Raw genomic sequence first — 27,001 nt, forward strand, 5'->3', positions numbered from 1 at the left:
TGAGGCTCTGTGTTGGGATTGGGAATATTCAGAGAGTTTGAGTCTCTCTGTTGGGATTGGGAATATTCAGAGAGTTTGAGGCTCTGTGTTGGGATTGGGAATATTCGGAGAGTTTGAGGCTCTGTGCTGGGATTCGGGATATTCGGAGAGTTTGAGGCTCTGTGTTGGGATTGGGAATATTCGGAGAGTTTAATGTTCTGTGTTGGGATTGGGGATATTCGGAGTGTTTGAGGCTCTGTGTTGGGATTGGGGATATTCAGGGAGTTTGAGGATGTGTTGGGATTATTCAGAGAGTTTGAGGCTCTGTGTTGGGATTGGGAATATTCAGAGAGTTTGAGTCTCTCTGTTGGGATTGGGAAGATTCAGAGAGTTTGAGGCACTGTGTTGGGATTGGGAATATTCGGAGAGTTTGAGGCTCTGTGCTGGGATTCAGGATATTCGGAGAGTTTGAGGCTCTGTGTTGGAATTGGGAATATTCGGAGAGTTTAATGCTCTGTGTTGGGATTGGGGATATTCGGAGTGTTTGAGGCTCTGTGTTGGGATTGGGGATATTCAGGGAGTTTGAGGATGTGTTGGGATTATTCAGAGAGTTTGAGGCTCTGTATTGGGATTGGGAATATTCGGAGAGTTTGAGGCTCTGTGTTGGGCTTGGGAATATTCGGGGAGTTTGAGGCTCTGTGTTGGGATTGGGGATATTCGAAAGTTTGAGGCTCTGTGTTGGAATTGGGGATATTTGGAGAGTTTGAGGCTCTGTGCTGGGATTGGGAATATTCGGAGAGTTTGAGGCTCTGTGTTGGGATTGGGGATAATCGAGAGTTTGAGGCTCTGTGCTGGGATTGGGAATATTCGGAAAGTTTGAGGCTCTGTGTTGGGATGGGGGATATTCGGAGAGTTTGAGGCTCTGTGTTGGGATTCGGGATATTCGAGGGTTTGAGGCTCTGTGCTGGGATTGGGAATATTCGGAGAGTTTGAGGCTCTGTGTTGGGATTGGCAATATTCAGGGAGTTTGAGGCTCTCAGTTGGGATTGGGAATATTCAGGGAGTTTGAGGCTCTGTGTTGGGATTGGGAATATTCGGAGAGTTTGAGGCTCTGTGTTGGGATTGGGGATAGTCAGAGAGTTTGAGGCTCTGTGTTGAGATTGGGAATATTCGGAGAGTTTTAGGTTCTGTGTTGGTATTGGGGATAGTCGGAGAGTTTGAGCCTCTGTGTTGGGATTGGGGATATTCGGAGAGTTTGAGGCTCTGTGTTGGGATTGGGGATAGTCGGAGATTTGAGGCTCTGTGTTGGGATTGGGGATATTCGGAGAGTTTGAGGCTCTGTGTTGGGATTGGGAATATTCAGAGAGTTTGAGTCTCTCTGTTGGGATTGGGAATATTCAGAGAGTTTGAGGCTCTGTGTTGGGATTGGGAATATTCGGAGAGTTTGAGGCTCTGTGCGGGGATTCGAGATATTCGGAGAGTTTGAGGCTGTGTGTTGGGATTGGGAATATTCGGAGAGTTTAATGTTCTGTGTTGGGATTGGGGATATTCGGAGTGTTTGAGGCTCTGTGTTGGGATTGGGGATATTCAGGGAGTTTGAGGATGTGTTGGGATTATTCAGAGAGTTTGAGGCTCTGTGTTGGGATTGGGAATATTCAGAGAATTTGAGTCTCTCTGTTGGGATTGGGAAGATTCAGAGAGTTTGAGGCACTGTGTTGGGATTGGGAATATTCGGAGAGTTTGAGGCTCTGTGCTGGGCTTCGGGATATTCGGAGAGTTTGAGGCTCTGTGTTGGGATTGGGAATATTCGGAGAGTTTAATGCTCTGTGTTGGGATTGCGGATATTCGGAGTGTTTGAGGCTCTGTGTTGGGATTGGGGATATTCAGGGAGTTTGAGGATGTGTTGGGATTATTCAGAGAGTTTGAGGCTCTGTATTGGGATTGGGAATATTCGGAGAGTTTGAGGCTCTGTGTTGGGCTTGGGAATATTCGGGGAGTTTGAGGCTCTGTGTTGGGATTGGGGATATTCGAAAGTTTGAGGCTCTGTGTTGGAATTGGGGATATTTGGAGAGTTTGAGGCTCTGTGCTGGGATTGGGAATATTCGGAGAGTTTGAGGCTCTGTGTTGGGATTGGGGATATTCGAGAGTTTGAGGCTCTGTGCTGGGATTGGGAATATTCGGAAAGTTTGAGGCTCTGTGTTGGGATGGGGGATATTCGGAGAGTTTGAGGCTCTGTGTTGGGATTCGGGATATTCGAGAGTTTGAGGCTCTGTGCTGGGATTGGGAATATTCGGAGAGTTTGAGGCTCTGTGTTGGGATTGGGAATATTCAGGGAGTTTGAGGCTCTCAGTTGGGATTGGGAATATTCAGGGAGTTTGAGGCTCTGTGTTGGGATTGGGAATATTCGGAGAGTTTGAGGCACTGTGTTGGGATTGGGGATAGTCAGAGAGTTTGAGGCTCTGTGTTGAGATTGGGAATATTCGGAGAGTTTTAGGTTCTGTGTTGGTATTGGGGATAGTCGGAGAGTTTGAGGCTCTGTGTTGGGATTGGGGATAGTCGCAGAGTTTGAAGCTCTGTGTTGGGATTGGGAATATTCGGAGAGTTTGAGGCTCTGTGTTGGGATTGGGGATAGTCAGAGAGTTTGAGGCTCTGTATTGGGATTGGGGATATTCGGAGAGTTTGAGGCTCTGTGTTGGGATTGGGGATAGTCGGAGATTTGAGGCTCTGTGTTGGGATTGGGAACATTCGGAGAGTTTGAGGCTCTGGGTTGGGATTGGGGATAGTCGGAGATTTGAGGCTCTGTGTTGGGATTGGGGATATTCGTGGAGTTTGAGGCTCTGTGCTGGGATCGGGAATATTCGGAGAGTTTGATGATCTGTGTTGGGATTGGGGATATTCGGACAGTTTGAGGCTCTGTGTTGGGATTGGGAATATTCAGAGAGTTTGAGGCTCTGTGTTGGGATTGGGAATATTCAGAGAGTTTGAGGCTCTGTGTTGGGATTGGGGATATTCGGACAGTTTGAGGCTCTGTGTTGGGATTGGGAATATTCAGAGAGTTTGAGGCTCTGTGTTGGGATTGGGAATATTCAGAGAGTTTGAGGCTCTATGTTGGGATTCGGGATATTCGGGGAGTTTGAGGCTCTGTGTTGGGATTGGGGATATTCAGAGAGTTTGAGGCTCTGTGTTGGGATTGGGGATATTCGGAGAGTTTGAAGCTCTGTGTTGGGATTGGGAATATTCGGAGAGTTTGAAGCTCTGTTGGGATTCGGGATATTTGGAGAGTTTGAGGCTCGGTCTTAGGATTCGGGATATTCAGAGAGTTTGTGACTCTGTGTTGGGATTGGGAATATTCGGAGAGTTAGAGGCTCGGTCTTAGGATTCGGGATATTCGGAGAGTTTGAGGCCCTGTGTTGGGATTGGGAATATTTGGAGAGTTTGAGGCTCTGTGCTGGGATCGGGAATATTCGGAGAGTTTGAGGCTCTGTGTTGGGATTGGGGATATTCGGAGAGTTTGAGGCTCTGTGTTGGGATTCGGGATATTCGGGGAGTTTGATGCTCTGTGTTGGGATTGGGGATAATCAGAGAGTTTGAGACTCCGTGTTGGGATTGGGAATATTCAGAGAGTTTGATGCTCTGTGTTGGGATTGGGGATATTCGGAGAGTTTGTGACTCCGTGTTGGGATTGGGAATATTCGGAGAGTTTGATGCTCTGTGTTGGGATTGGGAATATTCGGAGAGTTTGATGCTCTGTGTTGGGATTGGGAATATTCGGAGAGTTTGATGCTCTGTGTTGGGATTGGGAATATTCGGAGAGTTTGATGCTGTGTTGGGATTGGGAATATTCGGAGAGTTTGATGCTGTGTTGGGATTGGGAATATTCGGAGAGTTTGATGCTCTGTGTTGGGATTGGGAATATTCGGAGAGTTTGATGCTCTGTGTTGGGATTGGGAATATTCGGAGAGTTTGATGCTGTGTTGTGATTGGGAATATTCGGAGAGTTTGATGCTCTGTTGGGATTGGGAATATTCGGAGAGTTTGATGCTCTGTGTTGGGATTGGGAATATTCGGAGAGTTTGATGCTCTGTGTTGGGATTGGGAATATTCGGAGAGTTTGATGCTCTGTGTTGGGATTGGGAATATTCGGAGAGTTTGATGCTCTGTGTTGGGATTGGGAATATTCGGAGAGTTTGATGCTCTGTGTTGGGATTGGGAATATTCGGAGAGTTTGATGCTGTGTTGGGATTGGCAATATTCGGAGAGTTTGATGCTGTGTTGGGATTGGGAATATTCGGAGAGTTTGATGCTCTGTGTTGGGATTGGGAATATTCAGAGAGTTTGATGCTCTGTGTTGGGATTGGGAATATTCAGAGAGTTTGATGCTCTGTGTTGTGATTGAGGATATTCGGAGAGTTTGATGCTCTGTGTTGGGATTGGGAATATTCGGAGAGTTTGATGCTCTGTGTTGGGATTGGGAATATTCGGAGAGTTTGATGCTCTGTGTTGGGATTGGGAATATTCGGAGAGTTTGATGCTCTGTGTTGGGATTGGGAATATTCGGAGAGTTTGATGCTCTGTGTTGGGATTGGGAATATTCGGAGAGTTTGATGCTCTGTGTTGTGATTGAGGATATTCGGAGAGTTTGATGCTCTGTGTTGGGATTGGGAATATTCGGAGAGTTTGATGCTCTGTGTTGGGATTGGGAATATTCGGAGAGTTTGATGCTCTGTGTTGGGATTGGGGAAATTCGGAGAGTTTGATGCTCTGTGTTGGGATTGGGAATATTCGGAGAGTTTGATGCTCTGTGTTGGGATTGGGGATATTCGGAGAGTTTGATGCTCTGTGTTGGGATTGGGAATATTCGGAGAGTTTGATGCTGTGTTGGGATTGAGGATGTTTAAAGATTTTGCCCCACTCAGATGAAGCAGCACTCGCTCGCCTGTCCCACTCACCAGTTGGTCCTCTGTAAGTGATGACATAGTGATCAACCGATGCAATTGCTGGTCTCCACGTGAGGAGGGCCATAGTCTCCGAGACGTTAACAGCTTTCAGATCAGTTGGTGCATCTGGGGCTGAACAAACAGCACAAGGTCGTGATTATTTGACCTGACAGTCAGATCTTCTCTTTACTCAGCTGTGTCTTAACCTTTGAACTTTCAGAACTGCCTACAGCCACTCCATCAAAACTCTGCAACTTAGTCTCATTTATATATTAACATTGATGAAACAATCTCATCTTATAGATAGGAACATAGGAGCAGGCCATTCAGCCCCTCAGGCCTGCTAATGGCCAATCACCTACCTCAATGCTATTTCTCCCAATTTGCCCAAATCTCTTGATGTCATTAATATCTAGAAATCTGTCTCAAATATACTCAATGACTGAAATTCCACAGCCAGCTGAGATCATAAGATGTAGCAGAAGTGGGCCATTCAGCCCATCGAGCCTGCTCCGTCATTCAACGAGATCATGACTGATTTGATATAATCGTCAATTCCACTTTCCAACCTGATCTCCCTAACCCTTGATCATCTTGCTGATTAAACATTTGTCTGTCTCAGCCTTGAACATACTTACTGACCCGGCCTCTACAAGACTTCCACAGATTTACTGCCCTCTGAGAGAAGAAATTCCTCCTCATCTCTGTCTGAAATGGATGATACCTTATTCTGAGATGATGCCCTCTGGTCCGAGACTCTCCCATAAGGGGAAACATCCTCTCAGTATCTACCCTGTCAAATCCCCTGAGAATCCGATATGTCTCAATAAGGTCGCCTCTCAATCTTCTAAACTCCAATGAGCACAGGTCCAACCTACTCAATCTCTCCTCATCAGAAAATCCTTCCATACCCGTGTCAACCGAGTGAAACCTCTCTGGCCTCCAATGCTAGTATATCTTTCCTTAGGGGACCAAAACTGTTCACAGTATTCCAAGTGTGGTCTAACTAGTGCCCTGTATAGTTTTAGCAAGACCTCCCTATTTTTATCTTCCATTCCCTTTGAAATAAGGACCAACATTCCATTTGCTTTCCCAATTACCTGCGGATCTTTCATTCCAGCTTTTTGTGATATATGCACGAAGACCCCCCCCCCCCCCACCAATCCCTCTGAGCTGCAGCTTTCTGCAGTCTCTCTCCATTTAAATAATATTCAGCTTCTTTATTCTTCCTACCAAAGAGCGTAACTTCATATTCTCTTGCGTTATATTCCATCTCCCAAGTTTTTGCCCACTCACTTATCCCTCTGTAAAGTAAAGTCTCCATAGTCCTAGATGACCATAGGCTGCTTACCCCTTTGAGAGGAGGGCTGACTGCTGGTGATTTAACACAAGGATCACCACACCTCAGGTGAGGGGCAAGGGTGAGAAGGCGGGGCCTTCATGAATAACCCCAGCCGGATGTGGATTGAACCCGCACTATTGGCCTCGTTCGGCATCATGAACCAGCTGTCTAGCCAACTGAGCTGAACCTGCTCAAATACCTCTGTAGACTTTTGATTCACCCTCACCCGCCCATTTTTGTGTCATCCGCAAACTTGGCAATAGTGCCTTCACTTCCCTTATCCATTAACATGTACTGTAAATAATTGTGGCCCCCAGAACAGATCCGTGTGGAACTCAACTGGATATAGGTTGCCATTCTGAAAATGCCCCTCTTATTCCAATTCTCTGCCTCACTAGTTATTCAATCCTCTATCCATGCTCATATACTAGCCCCAACACCATGGCCTCTTACCTTATTAAATAGCCTCTTAGAGTCATAGAGGTCTACACCTCAGAAAAGGTCCATCAGCCCATCGCGTCTGTGCCGGTCAAAAAGAACACCGAACTATTCTAATCCCATTTTCCAGGACTTGGCCCAAAGCCTTGACTTGGCATCAGAGCTGCACACCTAAATTCTCCTTAAATATTATGAGGGTCTCTGCTTGCACCACCCTTTCAGACAGCGAGTTCCTGACTCCCACCATCCTCTGAGTGAAAAAGCTTTTCCTCACATCCCCTCTAACCGTTCTGCCCCTTACCTGAAATCTCTGCCCCCTGGTCATTGATCCCTCCACCAAGGGGAAATGTTTCTTCCTGTCTCCTTTAACTATGCCCCTCATAATTTTATACATCTCAATCATGTCCCCCCTCAGTTTCCTCTGCTCCAAGGAAAGCATCCCCAGTCAATCCAACCTCTCTTCACTGGTAAAACTCTCCAGCCCAGGCGCCATCCTGGTAGATCTCCTCTGCACCCTTTCCAGTGCTGTCACATTCCTTCTACAATGTAGATTCCAGATATGCATGCAATACTCTAACTGTGGGCTGGCTAATGTTTTATACAGTTTCAGCATAACCTCCCTGCCATTAAACCCTCTGCCTCGGCTAATAAAAGTAAGTATAACATATGTCTTATTAGCTGCTGTATCACCAGCCCTGCGGCCTAAAGGGACCGGTGAACATGCACACCAAGGGCCCTCTGATCCTCAGTACTTCCCAGGGTCCTGCCATTTATCCTGTATTCCCTTGCTTTGTTTGTCCTGTCCAAATGCATCACCTCACATTTGAAATGAAATGAAAATCGCTTATTGTCACAAGTAGGCTTCAAATGAAGTTACTGTGAAAAGCCCCTAGTCGCCACATTCCGGCGCCTGTTCGGGGAGGCTGTTACGGGAATTGAACCGTGCTGCTGGCCTGCCTTTGTCTGCTTTCAAAGCCAATGATTTAGCCCAGTGTGCTAAACCAGCCCCTTATCTGGATTGAACTCCATATGCCACTGTTCAGCCCATCTGACCTACCCGTCTATATCCTCACCAATTTTTGTATCATCACTTATTGTTCAACTGATTTTTAATCAGTAAGAGAATCATGTCAAAATTATTATGGCCCCAACACTGATCCATGTGGAACCCCATTGGACAACGTATGGTACCTTATATGGTCTCATATGTTGTTCCTTATTGAACGCACTTTTTGAAATCCAAGTAAATTACATCTACTGGTTCCCCCTCATCTATCCTGCTTGTTACTATCTCATTTAAGGATTCTTGGAAGATCACTACCTGTGCATCCATTATCTCTCTAATCATTTCCTTTAATATCCTGGGATGCAACCCATCAGGTCCAGGGGACTTAACGGTCTTTAGGCCTATTAGTTTCCTGAGTACTTTTGAAATGAAATGAAATGAAAATTGCTTATTGTCACAAGTAGGCTTCAATGAAGTTACTGTGAAAAGCCCCTAGTTGCTACATTCTGGCACCTGTTCGGGGAGGCTGGTACGGGAATTGAACCGTGCTGCTGGCCTGCCTTGGTCTGCTTTAAAAGCCAGCAATTTAGCCCAGTGAGCTAAACCAGCCCCTCATTTTTGTTATTGTACATATTTGCTCCATACTTCTGCCTCTATATTATTTTACATCTTTGGAATATTAACAGTGAAGACTGACAAAAAGCACTTGTTTAATTCCTGTGCTATTTCCTGGTTCCACATTATTATTTTCCCAGTCTCATTCTCTCAGGAGCCGATGTTCATTTTGGTTTCTCTCTTCCTTTTTGTACATTTAAATAAGCTCTTGCTGTCCATTTTTACATTACTTGCTAGTTTACCCTCATAGTTTATCTTCTCCCCCTTTATTTTTTTTGGTCATCTTTTGTTGGTTTGTAAAACATTCCCAAACTGGCCTAATCTTTGCTGCAGTATGGCTGCAATTTTCCAGCCGTTTGCTGTCAGCAGGATTCTCTGGTACTGTCGGCAGCTCACCCCCCGCCCGTGGGTTTTCTGACGGAGTGGGAATTCCTTTTGACAGCAACAGGAGCAGTAAGTCCCACTGCCAGCGAATGCCATGCAGCCTCCCACCTCCGAGAAACACATGCTGGGAGGCTGGAGCATCCTCCCTTATCTGCTTTTTCTTTTACTTTAAGACAATCCGTCACTTCCTTGGTTAACCATGGTTGACCCATCTCCTTCCTAGAATCTTTCTTCCTCACTGCGATATATCTTTGTTGTAAGACGCTTCAAAAATGTCTGCTGATCAATTGTCTTTCCGGCTAAACTTCTTTCCCAGTCTACTCCAGCCAACTCTACCCTCATTCCTTTTCAATTACTCTTATTTACGTTTAGCACTGTCGTTTATGACCCAGGTTTCTCATTCTCAAATTGAACGTTAATTCTATCGTGTTATAGTCACTGCTTCCGAGGCATCTTTTACTTTTACTCTGAGATTGTTTATTAATCCTTCCTCATTATACATTATACAAAATAGCCTGGGACACAGAATTCCGAAGTACTTGGTATAAATGTGATTATCCTGTAAGGTCTCGTGAATGTTTCCCCTCATATCCAATATTGATATTTATTGACTCCCAATTGCTTTATCCAAGGGGGTAGAAAGACTGGTGACGTTTCAAAAAGATTGATATCTATTCTGAGAGATTAACACTATCAAGAAAAACTGACCAGGCTGTGCCTCTTTTCTCTAACAAAGATAAGACTGAGGGTGTGACCTGATAGAGGCATTTAATGTTATGAAGGGCAGTGCCTCCTGTAATAGGGTCAGGACTGAGGGAGTGCCTCACTCTAATAGGGTCAGTACTGAGGGAGTGCTGCACTGTCAGAGGGTCAGTACTGAGGGAGTGCTGCACTGTCAGAGGGTCAGTACTGAGGGAGAGCTGCACTGTCAGAGGGTCAGTACTGAGGGAGCGCTACATTGTCAGAGGGTCAGTACTGAGGGAGTGCTGCACTGTCAGAGGGTCAGTACTGAGGGAGAGCTGGACTGTCAGAGGGTCAGTACTGAGGGAGAGCTGCACTGTCAGAGGGTCAGTACTGAGGGAGTGCTGCACTGTCAGAGGGTCAGTACTGAGGGAGTGCCGCACTGTCAGAGGGTCAGTACTGAGGGAGTGCTGCACTGTCAGAGGGTCAGTACTGAGGGAGCGCTACATTGTCAGAGGGTCAGTACTGAGGGAGTGCTGCACTGTCAGATAGTCAGTACTGAGGGAGAGCTGGACTGTCAGAGGGTCAGTACTGTGGGAGTGCCGCACTGTCAGAGGGTCAGTACTGAGGGAGTGCTGCACTGTCAGAGGGTCAGTACTGAGGGAGTGCTGCACTGTCAGAGGGTCAGTACTGAGGGAGTACTGCACTGTCAGAGTGTCAGTACTGTGGGAGTGCTGCACTGTCAGAGGGTCAGTACTGAGGGAGTGCTGCACTGTCAGAGGGTCAGTACTAAGGGAGTGCTGCACTGTCAGAGGGTGAGTACTGAGGGAGTGCTGCACTGTTAGCGGGTCAGTACTGAGGGATTGCTGCTCTGTCAGGGGGTCAGTACTGAGGGAGTGCTGCTCTGTCAGAGGGTCAGTACTGAGGGAGTGCTGCACTATCAGAGGGTCAGTACTGAGGGAGTGCTGCTCTGTCAGAGGGTCAGTACTGAGGGAGTGCTGCTCTGTCAGAGGGTCAGTGCTGAGGGAGTGCTGCACTGTCAGAGGGTCAGTACTGAGGGAGTGCTGCACTGTCAGAGGGTCAGTACTGAGGGAGTGCTGCACTAACAGAGGGTCAGTACTGAGGGAGTGCTGCACTATCAGAGGGTCAGTACTGAGGGAGTGCTGCTCTGTCAGAGGGTCAGTACTGAGGGAGTGCTGCTCTGTCAGAAGGTCAGTGCTGAGGGAGTGCTGCACTGTCAGAGGGTCAGTACTGAGGGAGTGCTGCACTGTCAGAGGGTCAGTACTGAGGGAGTGCCGCACTCTCAGAGGGTCAGTACTGAGAATTTGCTACACTGCCGAAGGGTCAGTGCTGAAGCAGAGCGCACCACTGGAGGGTCAGTGCTGGAGGGCAATGGGGTAGGGATGTGAAGTACAGGAGGGGAATCGTGTGTGGTTTGAGGAAAGGGATCGGGGTGAACAGAGAACTGTTTAGTTGGAGGGGATTGGGTGGTGGAGTGAGTGTCCGAGTTGAAGGGTCATGCAGATCAGAGAAGCCACTCTGTAATCTCCCAGGGGTTGGAGTGCAAAGTCCTCCATCCCCCAGCTTCACACCCCCTCACGCCCCACATTTTTCACTTCAGTCCCCCATCTCCACCCTCAACCCCACCTCACCACCAACTTCTAGCTCAGTTTTCCATCCTCTCCCCCCCCCTAACCCCACCCACCTCACTCACCAGTTGTGAAGTGATCCAGGATCGGGGGAGTTTCAATAGCTCCTCGTATAGACACCAGGTTGACCTCGTATTGGGTATCTGGGGCCAGGCCTTTCAAGGTGATGTTAGTTTTCTTCCCATCTATTACATCACTCTTTGGTTCACCTGTAACAAGAACAAGGCAGTGGGGGGAAGGAGTGTTAATGTTTGCTGATGCACTGGGGTTAAGGGTTATTGAGTCTTGGCATACAAAGGGTTAAGGTTCACCAGCACTAGGTATTAAAAATCTGCAACGTGCTACACATGGAGGTTCTGTTGATTAACCAAGGGTTAAAGGTCGTGGCATGTTCAAAGCCACTTGCCTGAACCGTTCAGGGATCGATGGTCTGACCGAATAGTTTCAGACACATGCCAAACGTCCTGCCACATAAACGCATACCAAGCACTAGTTACTAGTTACAGCGCCTGGCTTGGCTTGGCCTGGCATGGTGGTCTCACCTTGTTCAGTCGGGACGTAGAAGATCTTGAAGCTATCGACAGGACCTGAAGGTGCTGCCCAGTGGACAGTGACGGAGGTGTCTCGGAGATCGGTGAATCTCAGTCTGCTCCGACTCTCTCGAGCTGGAACAAAAGAGGAAAATGACATTCCCAGTGGGATTCACTCAAATATTCCCTCGAGCTGGGGACCAGAGGAATGCGATGGAAGCAGCTGGAGGGAAAGGGTGGCGGAGGTGAGGAAACAAACAACTCCAAACGTGTGTCAACGGGAGCGGTGTCTTCAATTGTCACCTGTTTGAATAAAAAGAAAATGGCCCCCAAAATCCTGAGGCAGTGATGTTCAGGATTATTGATTGTTATTGTGACCAATCATAAGCCATCATTGACCACCTTCCCCTGCTACTCACAAAAACCTTTTAAAGTTGACAAAGGGCTTCAGCTGACCACAATGGTCCCTTGGTGACCCAGCTGTTCATATGAATGGAGGCAGGAGAAGGACATTATGGGGCACCCAATGACATACAACTTACCCAGGATGCTTTGCAGGGAGGCGCCATTTTCCTGTTGGTGCAATGGGCCTGAAGAGCAAATTAGGACTAACATGTCACCTTGTCGAGTCCGCAAAGTCTCTCTCGTTACCAACACCACATCTCCATCCTCTCCACACCCATCTCCACACTCCACTATCAGCCAGGAGGAGGATTCCCAGGGCATGGCCTGTCAAACTCTCCAACATTACCTCTACAGCACACAAATTTAAACCTGATGCATATCAATGAATTATTTAACGTAACAAACCAGTGGGCCTTTCCAGCTGATCTGGTATCTGTGTCGACACTCTGCTGTTGCCTCGGCCAATATTTAGATTGGGACAATTAGGTGGCTGTTTTTGACCGGCGAAAGTGCTATGGGCCGAAGTGCGTTTTCTGTGCTGTAGACCTTTATGACTATAATATTTAGGTCAAGGTCAGACATGCCCAGATTATCCATCTGACATTCCAAGCCTGTCCTCTGTCTGTTCAGAGAACCCACTAGAAACAGGTTGTGATTGTGTGGGGTGGGGTGTCTGTCTATAGGATTATAATTACCACAAATACTTACAAAAGCAACACCAGGAAAGAGGGGAATTTAATAGGTAACGGTCAGGTGTGCGATCCTTATCTGTTCACCCCCCCCCCCCTTCCGGGTCCCTGCCATCCCCCCATAGTGATTGTCAGTCTTTAGAAGTGATAGATCTGGCAGCCACCTCCATCATTTCCCTGTCAAACAATTGCAGTTAGGTTAGGGTCAGGGTAAACAAGGGCAGTAAATGCAGGAAACATTCAGGGTGTCGGGGAGCACCTGCGAACATCTGGGGGAGGGATAAGTGTACCAAAGGGCCAACACAGGTATGAGGGGCTGAACAGTCTCCTACTGTGCTTTATAACTCTGCTAAAAGTGTTTCCTGCCCCTCCCCCCCAACCAGATGTTGCTAACCTTTTAGAATTTTGATTTGGGGGTTGAGGAAATAGAGATAAAGCCTGACCATAGGCCTGACTGTCCCAGGTGGTAACACAACCCTCCAGCCTCGAGGTAAAAAGGAGGTAAAATTGCCAACAGCTCCTATTATTGGGGTAAAATGATGATTAGTGAAGAGATTAATAATGATAACAACAGAGAAAATGTAACCCTGAGAAAAATGTTTGAGCGACTATAGGCCCTGTGAGTACCTGTTCGTGCCACGATTGGAATCGGCTCCGTTTGTTGGTTCTTTAACACACCATAGAGGGAAATGAGGTACTCGGTGCCAGGTATGAGATCCGCAATGGCGACATATCGAAGGTTGCCAGGTACCGTGACCTCCTTGGCCCCCAGCCGCCCCTGTGAGTCTCTGTACTGGACAAGGAAAGAATCAAAGGCCCCTTCCTCCACCGTCCAGGTGAGTTTGAGGCTGTGAGTGTCGACGTCTGATACGGAGAGTCTTCCCAGTGTATTGAACCCAGCTGTGTGGATTGGAACCGCTGGAGAGAGAGAGAGAGGATGACATGGATGGTTAATGGATGTGGAATGGGAAGATGAGGAAGAGATTGTCTGGGAAAAGGCAAGGGGTCACTCAGCAACATCTCCATTATTCAGATCCAGCTTCAGAGGCTGAATTCATTCCAAATCCTTGAACAGTTTATCTCACTTTTCATCAGACTTTAGGATTATTTTCCACTAGCTAGGCCCAGGTTCCTGGATATCTAAACCACCTGAACCCCTCGATTGGATTCCAATCTGTAACTCACTCCCAGGAACCTGTTATTCTAATTTAAACCACACCAAACCCCTCAATTGTTTCCAGGTTGTAACTAACTCCCAGGTATCCAATAATCTATATCTAAACCACCTGGATCCCTCGATTAGATTCCAATCTGTAACTCCTCCTGCGTTTCTGTTATTCTATATATAAACCACCCCAAACCCCTCGATTAGATTCCAGTCTGTAACTCCTCCTGGGTTTCTGTTATTCTATATATAAACCACCCCGAACCCCTCGATTAGATTCCAGTCTGTAACTCACTCCCAGGTATCCATTAATCTATATATAAACCACCCGAATCCCTGGATTAGATTCCAGTCTGTAACTCACTCCTGGGTTTCTGTTATTCCAAATATAAACCACCCCGAACCCCTCGATTAGATTCCAGTCTGTAACTCACTCCTGGGTTTCTGTTATTCTATATATAAAGCACCCCGAATCCCTTAGTCCTGGCTATCTGTTATTTTAACTATCCGAGCTCCATGACTAGATCCCAGACTGTGACCTATTCCCTGTCTGTTATTCACTACAGTAGTAACACAGAGCTGGATTTAGTGAATATAATGGGGAGATTCGCCGCTGAAGGGAATGCTGTGAGGAAGAAACAATTTAATGCCTCAGAAATTATTTTATCTTTGTCCGGCCTAAATGGGAGGAGAATTGAGAACATTCCTGGAAATAAATCTTGGGGTTAGAGGTCTCCATGTTTTTGCACACTGCCAGGGAGAGCGAGACCCATCTCTGAAGGCGAAATTCTAGCTTCGAGCGGAAACGGAAAGCCAAACTCATTCAGATTAAACCAAGACCCGTGCACACTTGTGTGAAAATATACACAGCGACAGCAGCAATTTGAGAGAACATAAACTGAAGAAATATTTTCTTGCTCCCATCCTCCAGAAGCTGGAAACAGAGAGCAAAACGGAGGGTGAAAATATTTCCTGAGGAGTGAAAAAGCCGGAATAGCCAAGTCGATCCATGTTCCTGGATCGCAAATACCTGTGATAGTTAAGAGAGCCACCAGGGGCCTGGAGAGTTGGCCGCCAGACACCCCATAGAGGTAAATGGTGTAGTTGGTTGTAGGCCTGAGGCCTGTGATGTAGGTCGTTCGGCGGTCACCAGTCACCGTGGTATTCTGCAGTATCTCGGAACCCTGAGATTTGTACTGTATCAGGAAGGAGTCAAAGACATTCTCTGCTGTCCAGGAGAGGAGGAGGGAATCAGCTGTGATGTTAGAGAATGAAAGGCTCCCAAACCTGCCTGATTTTTCTCCCTCTTTGTCTGCGGAAGCTAAAAGGAGGGCGAGAGAGAGAGAAATACACAACGCTTTACTGGGAGCGAAACAGCTGCTGCTGCTCGACTGCATGAGGAAGCATACTTTCAACATAGCTCCAATAGTTACTCCATCACAATCTTAGAATCTCATGGCACAGAACGAGGTCATTTGACCCTCTGTTTCCTGAACCACCTGCCATGAATCGATAAATCTCCCCATCCTCTTCAGGGCTCTAAGCAGAACAAAATTAATTCTCTAAGAGATAAAATCAACTCAAAAGCATTAAAAGGTAATGGGGGGATTTTACATGTCCGATCCCTGGGGGCGCAAATCCTATGGCCGCTAACTCTCGCGAGAGAGAGAGGGCCCTAACGGGTTTTGCGCCTCCCGCCAGCTACGTAATGAGGTTCACACCCAGTAAGGACATGAACCTGATTAACATTAATTTGAGTAAATTTAAATATACCCAAATGGCAAAACGCTGTATCTTCCAGGGACGGCACATATTCCCCTCCTCGTTGAGATAACATCACCACTGCTCTCCAGTAATCGAGATGACCGTGCTGGGGGCACGGAGGTCAGTGTAGCCATCCACTTGACAGGGCAGTGCCTTGACACTTTCTCTTGGCACCCCAGCATTGCCAGGTTGGAAGTGCCAGGGGTCAGGGCCTCCAGGGAACTCCATTGCGGGGGGGGGGGCCACTAACCTCCGATGCTGAAGATGATGGTGGGGCACCTTTATCTCCACATTGAAATCGGGGCGGCTTTTAAAAAGGGCACCCTGATCTCTGTAGAACCGGGCTTGCTGGTGCAAAACACATCCCCCTAGATTACTTTTGGTCAAAGTGTCAGAAGATCTGGAGAGATCTGCTGTTTCTCTGAGGAGAAACATGTTGGTTTTCAGTCAGAACCTGAAATTCCCCCATTTTCTGGAGAAATTCTGTCCATATTGTCTTCCCTAAAAGGTATCAACACACTACACAGAATACACAACATTTGACAAATGGATGATTAAAATGGGCGTCATTCCATGAGCCCCAGCTGCCATAGCGACATTGGAGCTTCCAGGAGGTGAGAATGTTCTGGGGTGCTAGGTGGGAAAAAGGTTGGATAATGGTTAAAATAATTTTCTTGGGAAAGCTTCTTCACGAGAAATACCTGCAGTGGTTATTATAGTGGTTAGTGGTCTTGTTCGCCTGTTGCCAGAGAGCCCATAGAGAGAAATCAAGTACTTGGTACTAGGCCTCAGGCCTTCAATGAAGGATGACTGTCGATGTACAGGCACAGTGAAGTTCCGCACCTCCTTGGATCCCTCCACTCTGTACTGGATCAGAAAGGAATCAAAGCCACTCTCTGCAGCCCAAAATATTTGGAGGGAGTTCTGCGTAACGTTATTCCCTGAAAGGCGGATAAGTTTACTCAGCCTGCTCGGTTTTACACCATTGGTATCTATGGAAACTGGGAGAGAAAGCAGAGATGATTTAAAGACTGCTCTGGGAAAATGACCCCTTGCGTAAAATCACTGGTCTATTCCAGACAAAGCACCTTCTTTCAGATTGGGCTAAATATCCGCAGCCTTCCAAAGGTGGGTGGATGGTCGTTCACAACAAGCAGATAAAGGAGAATAAAGGATGCAAGTATGGCCAGCCCAATAAATGTTCACCATAGACTTTGAGGAGTGGCATGAATCACTCTGGCGTCGGGCCACCCAGAAGGTGTGGAATCCTCTGCCGGCCGAAGGGCCTCCACCGACGCGAGTTGGCGCATGCGCGGAAGCGCCAGCATGTGCTGGCGTCACCCAGCGCATGTGCAGGGGGGGTTCTTCTCCGTGCCGGCCATGGCAGACCGTTACACCGGCCGGCGCGGAGTAAAAGAGTGCCCCCGCGGCACAGGCCCGCCCGCGGATCGGTGGGCCCCAATTGCGGGCCAGGCCACCGTGGGGGCCCCCCGGGGCCAGATCCCCCCGCGCCCCCCCCCCCCCCTCCCCTCCCCCCGAGCACTCAGCAGGCCGCCCGCAAGGCCAGGTCCCTCCGGTACGGACCTGGTGTATTTTACACCGGCAGGACCCGCCGTAAATGGGCGGCCACTCGGCCCATCGCGGGCCGGAGAATCGCCGGGGGGGGCGCTGCCAATGGCCCCCGACCGACGTGGCGCGATTCCCGCCCCGCCGGAAAAACCGAGGCCGGAGAATCTGGCAGCCGGCGTCGGGGCGGGATTCACACCACCCACCGGCAATTCTCCGGCCTGGCGGGGGGTCGGAGAATCCCGCCCCGTGTATCTGGTACAGTGGCAGAGTACTTGAGATAAGATACAACTGAGTGACATTTGTCGGGAGATAAGACACATGGATCATATACACTGTAGATTTTGATACAAATCCAGAATTATACAGAGATATATGCAATGCATATTATGGTATAAATCCACACAGCTACATACACTGTATAATATGGTATGTTATGGTACAAATCCACAGAGCTGTATACACTGTATATTATGGTATAAGTCCTCAGAGCTATATACACTGTATATTATGGTATAAATCCTCAGAGCTATATACACTGTATAGTATGGTACAGATGCACAGAGCTATATACACTGTATATTATGGTATCAATCCTCAGATCTATATACACTGTATAGTATGGTACAGAGGCACAGAGCTATATACATTGTATATTATGGTACAAGTCCACAGAGCTATATACTGTATATTATGGTATAAATCCTCAGAGCTATATACACTGTATATTATGGTACAGATCCACAGAGATATATACCCTGTTTATTATGGTACAGATCTATTGAGATGTATACATTGTATATTGTGATACAGATCCACAGAGATATATACCCTGTATATCATGGTAGGGAGCTATTCTCACAGGTGGAGCAGATCCTGTACAGACAGCGATAGTGAACAGATAGCTGGAAGATACCAACAGAGTGAATGGTTTGGCTATGATGCCCATGTTTCATTCAATCAGGCACAATTCTACTTTAACATTATCCAGAGAGAGAGAGACAGAGAGCGGCAGGGAGTGAGAGAGAGAGCGAGAGAGACAGGAGAGAGAGAGAGAGATATAGAGTGACAGACAGAGAGAGTGAGACAGGGGAGAGAGACAGAGAGAGAGAGCGAGAGAGAGAGAGAGCGAGAGAGAGAGCGAGAGAGAGAAAGACAGAGATGACAGAGAGCTTGACAGAGAGACCATAAATAAACAGCCAGATGACAGAGAGGGAGAGAGAGAGAGAGAGCGACAGAGAGAGAGAGGAGAGAGGAGAGAGGAAAGAGATGGAGAGAGAGAGGGACAGAGAGAGAGAAAGCGAGAGAGTGTGAGAAAGGCCAGAAATAAACAGACAGACACGGTGAGTGACAAAGACAGCAACGAAGAGAGTGGCAGAGATAGAGAGAGCGACGGACAGAGTGGCAGAGAGAGAGAGAGAGCGACAGAGAGCCCATAAATAAACAGCCAGTCAGAGAGGGGCCCACAGATCTCATGTTAAACAAGTAGGAAACAAACCTTGACCCTTCTGATGTTTTGATGGAAGGATTCAGATTACCAGAGGTATGATGATCAGCGACGATGGGGGATCAATTCTCCAATTGCTCCAATGGAACCGTAGGGCCCAGGCCAAAGGGGAGGGTGCACTGAGGCCAAGTGGTATCACTAAACATTTCTACCTTTCTTCTTCAAGACAGGAAAGAGGGGACGATGCAGCCAACAGTGGAGGAACAGGAGTCTGAGGTGAACAGGTTTGTTGGGGGCCTCAGTTAGACGACAGGAGTCACCAACGTCAGCCAGCTATCTGACTCAAGAGTACGGGATAGAAACAAACTGCTTCAGATTCGACCCCAGCAGAAAGGAAACGGGAACCCTCAGAGGGAATGGGAATGTGAGCGATGACAAGGAATGGGAATGTGAGAGATGACAAGGAATGGGAATTGAAGAGATAACAAGGAATGGGTGAGCGATGACAAGGAATGGGAATTGAAGAGATAACAAGGAATGGGAATCTGAGCGATGACAAGGAATGGGAATTGAAGAGATGACAAGGAATGGGAATTGAAGAGATGACAAGGAATGAGAATCTGAGCGATGACAAGGAATGGGAATTGAAGAGATGACAAGGAATGGGAATCTGAGCGATGACAAGGAATGGGAATTGAAGAGATGACAAGGAATGGGAATCTGAGCGATGACGAGGAATGGGAATTGAAGAGATGACAAGGAATGGGAATCTGAGCGATGACAAGGAATGGGAATTGAAGAGATGACAAGGAATGGGAATTGAAGAGATGACAAGGAATGGGAATCTGAGCGATGACAAGGAATGGGAATTGAAGAGATGACAAGGAATGGGAATCTGAGCGATGACGAGGAATGGGAATTGAAGAGATGACTAGGTATGGGAATCTGAGCGATGACAAGGAATGGGAATTGAAGAGATGACAAGGAATGGGAATCTGAGCGATGACGAGGAATGGGAATTAAAGAGATAACAAGAAACAGGAATGCGAGGCGAGAAGGAATCGAGGCGTTTTTAAAAAAATATTTAATCTTTGGATATGAGTCTCACTGGCTTGGTCAGCAGTTCATTGTCCAGTCCTAGTTGCCCTTGAGAAGGTGGTGGTGAGCTGCCTCTTGAACCGCTGTCGTCCATGTGGTGTCGGTACAGCCACTGTATTTTTACCCCAAAGGTGTTTGAAAAAACTGAGCGAAAATTGTTGGGTTATTTCAGAAGGCAATTAAGAGTTAGCCACAGGGGAATAGAAAGTGTAGAGATGACAAGGAATGGGAATTCAAAGATCAGAATAAATGGGAATTAAAGAGATAACAAGGAATGGTGACAAAATCATTCCTTGGTTGATAGCAAAACTCTATATACAGGATTATATAGTATGGAGGAGAGTGAGAGACATCCATAAACTAACAGCCAGAGAGAGACAAATTTCAATGTTTGCTCCAATGGGGCAGGAAAGTCGGCACAATGAAACTTGCCACTCCAGAGGTAGGCTGAGTTGCCATAGTAGCAGGGATGCTCTCCAAGAGATGAAAGTCAGGAAACATTTGTCCCCTTTGCGCCAAAGGAGGAGACAAAATTATTTCCGTCCCCCGAGTGAACGTCGTTGGGTGGCAGTGCTACCTGTGGTCGTCACGACGATGGAGAGCGGGCTGGTGTGACGGCCGCCGGACACTCCATAGACATAGATGGTGTACTTGGTGGTAGGCTTGAGGCCTAGGAGGACGTACGATCGCCGGTTGCCAGTCACCCTGAGCTTCCGCACCTCCTCAGAGCCCTGGGCCCTGAACTGAATAACGTAGGAGTCAAAGGCCCACTGTGTTGACCAGGAGAGCTCCACGGAGTCAGCCATGATGTTAGCGACCGAGAGGCTACCCAGAGCCTTCACCTGACCTGGTCTTACACCTTCCTTCACTATGGAAGCTAGAGGCAAGAGACAGAGAGATAGAGACAAGGGGGTAAAATATCAAATTTAAAAGAAAAGAAAAACACCCTTTCAGCCTGGAATAATGAGAGCTTGTCTTTCAACAGTGCTCTTTACCACCTCAGGACATCTCAAAGACATTGAAAAACATTCGAAGTGTAATCCCTGTTACGTGACCAATATAGGCTCAGCAAAGTCCCACAAAGCATTGACCAGGCACTGTGTCTATTAGTGACTTTGTTTGAGGGATCACTAATGGCCAGGACCCCGGGGATAACTCCCTGGTTCTTTAGGTGGGAGCCTCGGATTAACACCCCATCCGAAAGACGGCGCCTCTTTTGGTGCAGCACTCCCTGGAGTGACTTCCTGGAGTACGTGCAACTCCGAGAGTGAGGTCTCAAATCCTCTGACTCAGAGGCCAGAGTACCGCAATGCTGGACAACATCACATTGCGAACGCTTTCAGTCTACCCACTGGCCTATGGAGACATTCGGGCACAGGAGGCAGCGCGGAGAGGAATCTGCAATGTCAGAGGGTCGGGGAGATAAGGAAGGACTGGAGAGACCTGGGCTATTCACCCTGGAAATGCAACATCTTCTGGGAGGTTCAGATTGATTTGATGAGTTTATGTAATTTTAACCTTAACAGTGAGAGTAGGGCAAGAAGACACAAGTTAAAATTAGGAAGAGGTCATTCAAAACATGGAAACATCGAAAATAGAAGCAGGAGTAGGCCATTCGGCCCTTCGAGCCTGCTCCACCATTCATTCTAATCATGGCTGATCATCCAACTCAATAGCCCAATCCCGCTTTCCCCCATATCCTTTGATCCCCTTCGCCCTACGTGCTATATCTAACTCCTTCTTGAAAACAGGGGCTGGTTTAGCACACTGGGCTAAATCGCTGGCTTTGAAAGCAGACCAAGGCAGGCCAGCAGCATGGTTTAATTCCCGTACCAGCCTCCCCGAACAGGTGCCGGAATGTGGCGACTAGGGGCTTTTCACAGTAACTTCATTGAAGCCTACTTGTGACAATAAGCGATTTTCATTTTTTTTTCATTTTCATGTTTTGGCCTCGACTACTTCCTGTGATGGTGAATTTCACAGGCCGACCACTCTCTGGGTGAAGAAATATATCTTCATCTCTAACCCAAATGGTCGACCCCGTGTCCTCAGTCTGTGATCCCTGGTTCTGGACACACCCCATCATTGAGAACGTCCTTTCTGCATCTACCCTGTCCAGCCCTGTTAGAATTTCTGAGGTTGCTTTAAGATCCCCCCTCATTCCTCTGAACTCCAGCGAGATTCTTCTGAACTCCAGCGAGTACAATCTTAACTGACTCAATCAGCCCCACATGGCCGTCCTGCCATCCCAGGAATGAGCCTGGTTATTAGGTCAGTGATATAAAGAGGTCCTTTCCAGCACTTTGTGTGATGGTGGGAAACAGTCCAGGTCGAACTTGCTGCCCTTGATTCAATTACACAGGCCATTCGGCCCAATTAGTCGAAGCTGGTTTTTACAATCCACACCAGCCTCCTTCATCCCATCCGCCTGCATCTTCCACACACAGAAGAAACAATGCACAGGTTAGCAGCATCGAGACTATTCTAAAATGGAAGCGGTGACCATAGTATCGAAGCTGGCTACAGGTTGATAAGATTGGGGAAGCAGTGGGGGAGGGGGGGGGAGGAGGGATTGGGGAGTGGGGCAGAGAGTGATATTTCCTGGAGCGCACATAGTAGTTTAAACCCTCGTTGTATCACACAATACCTGTGGTGGAAGCCACAAAGGCCATCAGCTTTGTGATTTGACTTTCAAAGACCCCATAGAGGTAGATGGTGTATTTGGTGCTGGGCCTGAGGCCTGTGATGAGGAATATTCTCTGATCTCCAGCCACGGTCAGGTTCCTCATGCTCGGGGAGCCGTGGGCTCGGTACTGGATCAGAAAGAACTCGTAGACCCGCTCCACTGTCCAGGAGAGCTGGAGCGAGTCCGGGCTGACGTTAGATACGCCAGGTCTGACTGGGACCCCCGGTGTTGGACTAACTTCATCTGCGGAGTCTAAAAGAGAGAAAAGAAATGAGAATTGTGAAGGGTTCCCCGTAGCCGTCACCAAACATCAGAATCGTTGAGCGGTTACAGCATAGAAGGAGGCCATTCATTCCATCATGTCTGTACCAGCTCTCTGCAGGAGCAATTCGACGAGTGCCAATTTCCGGCCTTCTACGTGTAGCCCTGCGAATCTTTCCTCTTCAGGAATATGATCCAATTCTCTTTTGAAAGCCTCAGTTGAATCTGCCTCCACCGCACTCTCAGGCTATGAACTCCTGGCCTAAGTCACCCGCAGAGTGAAGAAGCATTTCCTCAAGTCACCCTTGTTCTTTTGCCAATTGCTTGATATTGGTGTCCTCGGTCTCCCACTTTTCACCCATTGGGAACAGTTTCTTCCGATCCACTCTGTCCAGAGCACCCCAATCAGTGAACCACAGTTCGTTCCTCAGAGGGCCTCATTTGAAGTTCTCAATGATTGACCTATTCCAAGTTTGTATGAACCCATGACAAGGGGGTGAGGGGTTGTGGGGGGGGGGGGATTCCAGGTTTGTACGAACCCATGACAAGGGGGTGAGGGGTTGGGGGGGGGGGATTCCAGGTTTGTACGAACCCATGACAAGGGGGTGAGGGGTTGGGGGGGGATTCCAGGTTTGTACGAACCCATGACAAGGGGGTGAGGGGTTGTGGGGGGGGGGGGGGATTCCAGGTTTGTACGAACCCATGACAAGGGGGTGAGGGGTTGGGGGGGGGGGATTCCAGGTTTGTACGAACCCATGACAAGGGGGTGAGGGGTTTGGGGGGGGGGGGATTCCAGGTTTGTACGAACCCATGACAAGGGGGGGGAGGATTCCAGGTTTGTACGAACCCATGACAAGGGGGTGAGGGGTTGGGGATTCCAGGTTTGTACAAACCCACGACAAGGGGGTGAGGGGTTGGGGGGGGGGGATTCCAGGTTTGTACGAACCCATGACAAGGGGGTGAGGGGTTGTGGGGGGGGGGATTCCAGGTTTGTACGAACCCATGACAAGGCGGTGATGGGTTGGGGGGGGGGGGATTCCAGGTTTGTACGAACCCATGACAAGGGGGTGAGGGGTTGTGGGGGGGGGGATTCCAGGTTTGTACGAACCCATGACAAGGCGGTGATGGGTTGGGGGGGGGGGGATTCCAGGTTTGTACGAACCCATGACAAGGCGGTGATGGGTTGGGGGGGGGGGGGGGGATTCCAGGTTTGTACGAACCCATGACAAGGGGGTGAGGGGTTGGGGGGGGGGATTCCAGGTTTGTACGAACCCATGACAAGGGGGTGAGGGGTTGTGGGGGGGGGGGGGGGATTCCAGGTTTGTACGAACCCATGACAAGGGGGTGAGGGGTTGGGGGGGGGGGATTCCAAGTTTGTAAGAACCCATGACAAGGGGGTGAGGGGTTGGGGGGGGGGGAGATTCCAGGTTTGTACGAACCCATGACAAGGGGGTGAGGGGTTGGGGGGGGGGGGGGGATTCCAGGTTTGTACAAACCCATGACAAGGGGGTGAGTGGTTGGGGGGGGGGGATTCCAGGTTTGTACGAACCCATGACAAGGGGGTGAGGGGTTGGGGGGGGGGATTCCAGGTTTGTACGAACCCATGACAAGGGGGTGAGGGGTTGGGGGGGGGATTCCAGGTTTGTACGAACCCATGACAAGGGGGTGAGGGGTTGGGGGGGGGGAATCCTTTGCACAGCAAGCTGTGCTCTGAAAAGGGAAGTGGAGGCAGATTCTATTGTAACTGTCAAAAGGGAGTTGGGTAAGTGTTTGCAAAGGAGAGATTTATATAGGATACAGGAAAACACAGGGGTGCGGGACGGATAGTAGAGCTCTTTCAGAGACTGGTGCAGCCACGACGGGCTGAATAGCCTCCTCCATCTGCTCCATAGGATTCTGTGTGTTCCGTGTGTAATTGGAAGATCTGGAACTGCATACTCAGCTGAAAGGTTGACTTGGCAATGCAGCAATGGGCCACAATATCAGGTTATAGGTAACGTTTCCTGGGCAGCCACCAAGTGCAAACTAGCACAGGACTTGCCTGTAATCAGGTAGCTGATAGACACGCAGGCAAAACTGAGACAACATGACGGAATGTAACAAAATAATGGAGCTATCCTCAATTGACCCGGATTGAGGAACAAGCAATTGAAAGGAATGTGGCCTCAAGGTCCCGGAAAGACTTCTGGTCTCTCAATGGAGTTTGGAAAGCCAGGAATGGTGACAGAATGACTGGGAACCATCCTGATAATTTATGGAAGTAAGAATGGTGGAGAGAGAAAGAAAGAGAGTGAGAGAGAGGGGATTGTATGTTTAGTGAGACAAAATTAAACCAAGTGATATGACGAACATCAAAGAGTTAAAACACGGAGTCAATTTCTTCTGGGATGTAAAGAAAACTGGGAGAACTCACAGGGATTGGGAAATGGCAAGATGGTAAGTAATAGGAATTGAAGAGATGGCAAGAAATGGGAATTGGAGAGATGGTAAGGAATGAGAATTGGAGAGATGGCAAGGAATGGGAATTAGAGAGATGGCAAGGAATGGGAATTGGAGAGATGGCAAGGAATGGGAATTGGAGAGATGGCAAGGAATGAGAATTGGAGAGATGGTAAGGAATGAGAATTGGAGAGATTGCAAGGAATGGGAATTGGAGAGATGGCAAGGAATGGGAATCGGAGAGATGGTAAGGAATGAGCATTGGAGAGATGGTAAGGAATGGGAATTGGAGAGATGGCAAGAAATGGGTATTGGAGAGATGGTAAGGAATGAGAATTGGAGAGATGGCAAGGAATGGGAATTGGAGAGATGGTAAGGAATGAGAATTGGACAGATGGCAAGTAATGGGAATTGGAGAGATGGCAAGGAATGGGAATTGGAGAGATGGCAAGGAATGGGAATTGGAGAGATGGTAAGGAATGAGAATTGGAGAGATGGTAAGGAATGGGAATTGGAGAGATGGTAAGGAATGAGAATTGAAGAGATGGCAAGAAATGGGAATTGGAGAGATGGTAAGGAATGAGAATTGGAGAGTTGGCAAGGAATGGGAATTGGAGAGATGGTAAGGAATGGGAATTGGAGAGATGGTAAGGAATGGGAATTGGAGAGATGGCAAGGAATGGCAATTGGAGAGATGGTAAGGAATGGGAATTGGACAGATGGTAAGGAATGGGAATTGGACAGATGGCAAGGAATGGGAATTGGAGAGATGGCAAGGAATGGGAATTGGAGAGATGGTAAGGAATGGGAATTGGAGCGATGGTAAGGAATGAGAATTGGAGAGATGGCAAGGAATGGGAATTGGAGAGATGGCAAGGAATGGGAATTGGAGAGATGGCAAGGAATGAGAATTGGAGAGATGGCAAGGAATGGGAATTGGAGAGATGGTAAGGAATGGGAATTGGAGAGATGGTAAGGAATGAGAATTGGACAGATGGCAAGTAATGGGAATTGGATAGATGGCAAGCAATGGGAATTGGAGAGATGGCAAGGAATGAGAATTAAAGAGGTCACAAGGAATGGGAATCAGAGAGATGGCAAGGAATGGGAATCGGAGAGATGGCAAGGAATGGGAATTGGAGAGAGTTAAGGAATGGGAATTGGGGAGATGGCAAGGAATGGGAATTGGAGAGATGGCAAGGAATGGGAATTGGAGTGATGGCAAGGAATGGGAATTGGAGAGATTGCAAGGAATGGAAATTGGGGAGATTGCAAGGAATGGAAATTGAAGAGATGGCAAGGAATGGGAATCGGAGAGATGGCAAGGAATGGGAATTGAAGAGATGACAAGGAATGAGAATCCAAGAGATGGCAAGGTATTGGAATTAAAGAGATGGCAAGGAATGGGAATCGGAGAGATTGCAAGGAATGGGAATCGGAGAGATTGCAAGGAATGGGAACTGAAGAGATGGCAAGGAATGGGAATCGGAGAGATTGCAAGGAATGGGATTCGGAGAGATTGCAAGGAATGGGAATTGAAGAGATGGCAAGGAATGGGAATTGGAGAGATTGCAAGGAATGGGAATTGGAAAGATGGCAAGGAATGGGAATATGAGAGATCACAAGGAATGGGAATTGGAGTGATGGGAATTGGAGAGATTACAAGGAATGGGAATTGGAGTGATGGCAAGGGATGGGAATCAGAGAGATGGCAAGGAATGGGAATTGGAAAGATGGCAAGGTATGGGAATTGGAGAGATCACAAGCAATGGGAATTGGAGAGATCACAAGGAATGGGAATTGGAGAGATGGCAAGGGATGGGAATTAAAGAAATCACAAGGAATGGGAATTGGGGAGATGGCAAGGAATGAGAATTGGAGAGATCACAAGGAATGGGAATTAAAGAGATCACAAGGAAT

General features: G+C 48.0%; 1 protein-coding gene across 7 annotated transcripts in view; it reads right to left on the minus strand.

Annotated features, from left to right (window-relative positions):
• LOC140390470 (tenascin-X-like) overlaps positions 1 to 27,001 on the minus strand; it is a 321,608-nt gene that overhangs the window by 31,590 nt on the left and 263,017 nt on the right. For all 7 annotated transcript variants that reach the window (XM_072475624.1, XM_072475623.1, XM_072475622.1 and 4 more), the window contains 8 exons: positions 22,343 to 22,633; positions 20,273 to 20,572; positions 16,286 to 16,585; positions 14,851 to 15,141; positions 13,283 to 13,573; positions 11,574 to 11,696; positions 11,097 to 11,240; positions 4,929 to 5,048 (listed from right to left, as the gene is read on the minus strand). In XM_072475624.1, coding sequence (XP_072331725.1) covers positions 4,929 to 5,048; positions 11,097 to 11,240; positions 11,574 to 11,696; positions 13,283 to 13,573; positions 14,851 to 15,141; positions 16,286 to 16,585; positions 20,273 to 20,572; positions 22,343 to 22,633 — 1,860 coding nt within the window. The remainder of the gene's footprint in view (positions 1 to 4,928; positions 5,049 to 11,096; positions 11,241 to 11,573; positions 11,697 to 13,282; positions 13,574 to 14,850; positions 15,142 to 16,285; positions 16,586 to 20,272; positions 20,573 to 22,342; positions 22,634 to 27,001) is intronic.

Source organism: Scyliorhinus torazame, chromosome 14 (genome assembly GCF_047496885.1).
Source record: "Scyliorhinus torazame isolate Kashiwa2021f chromosome 14, sScyTor2.1, whole genome shotgun sequence".
NCBI classification, from domain to species: domain Eukaryota; kingdom Metazoa; phylum Chordata; class Chondrichthyes; order Carcharhiniformes; family Scyliorhinidae; genus Scyliorhinus; species Scyliorhinus torazame.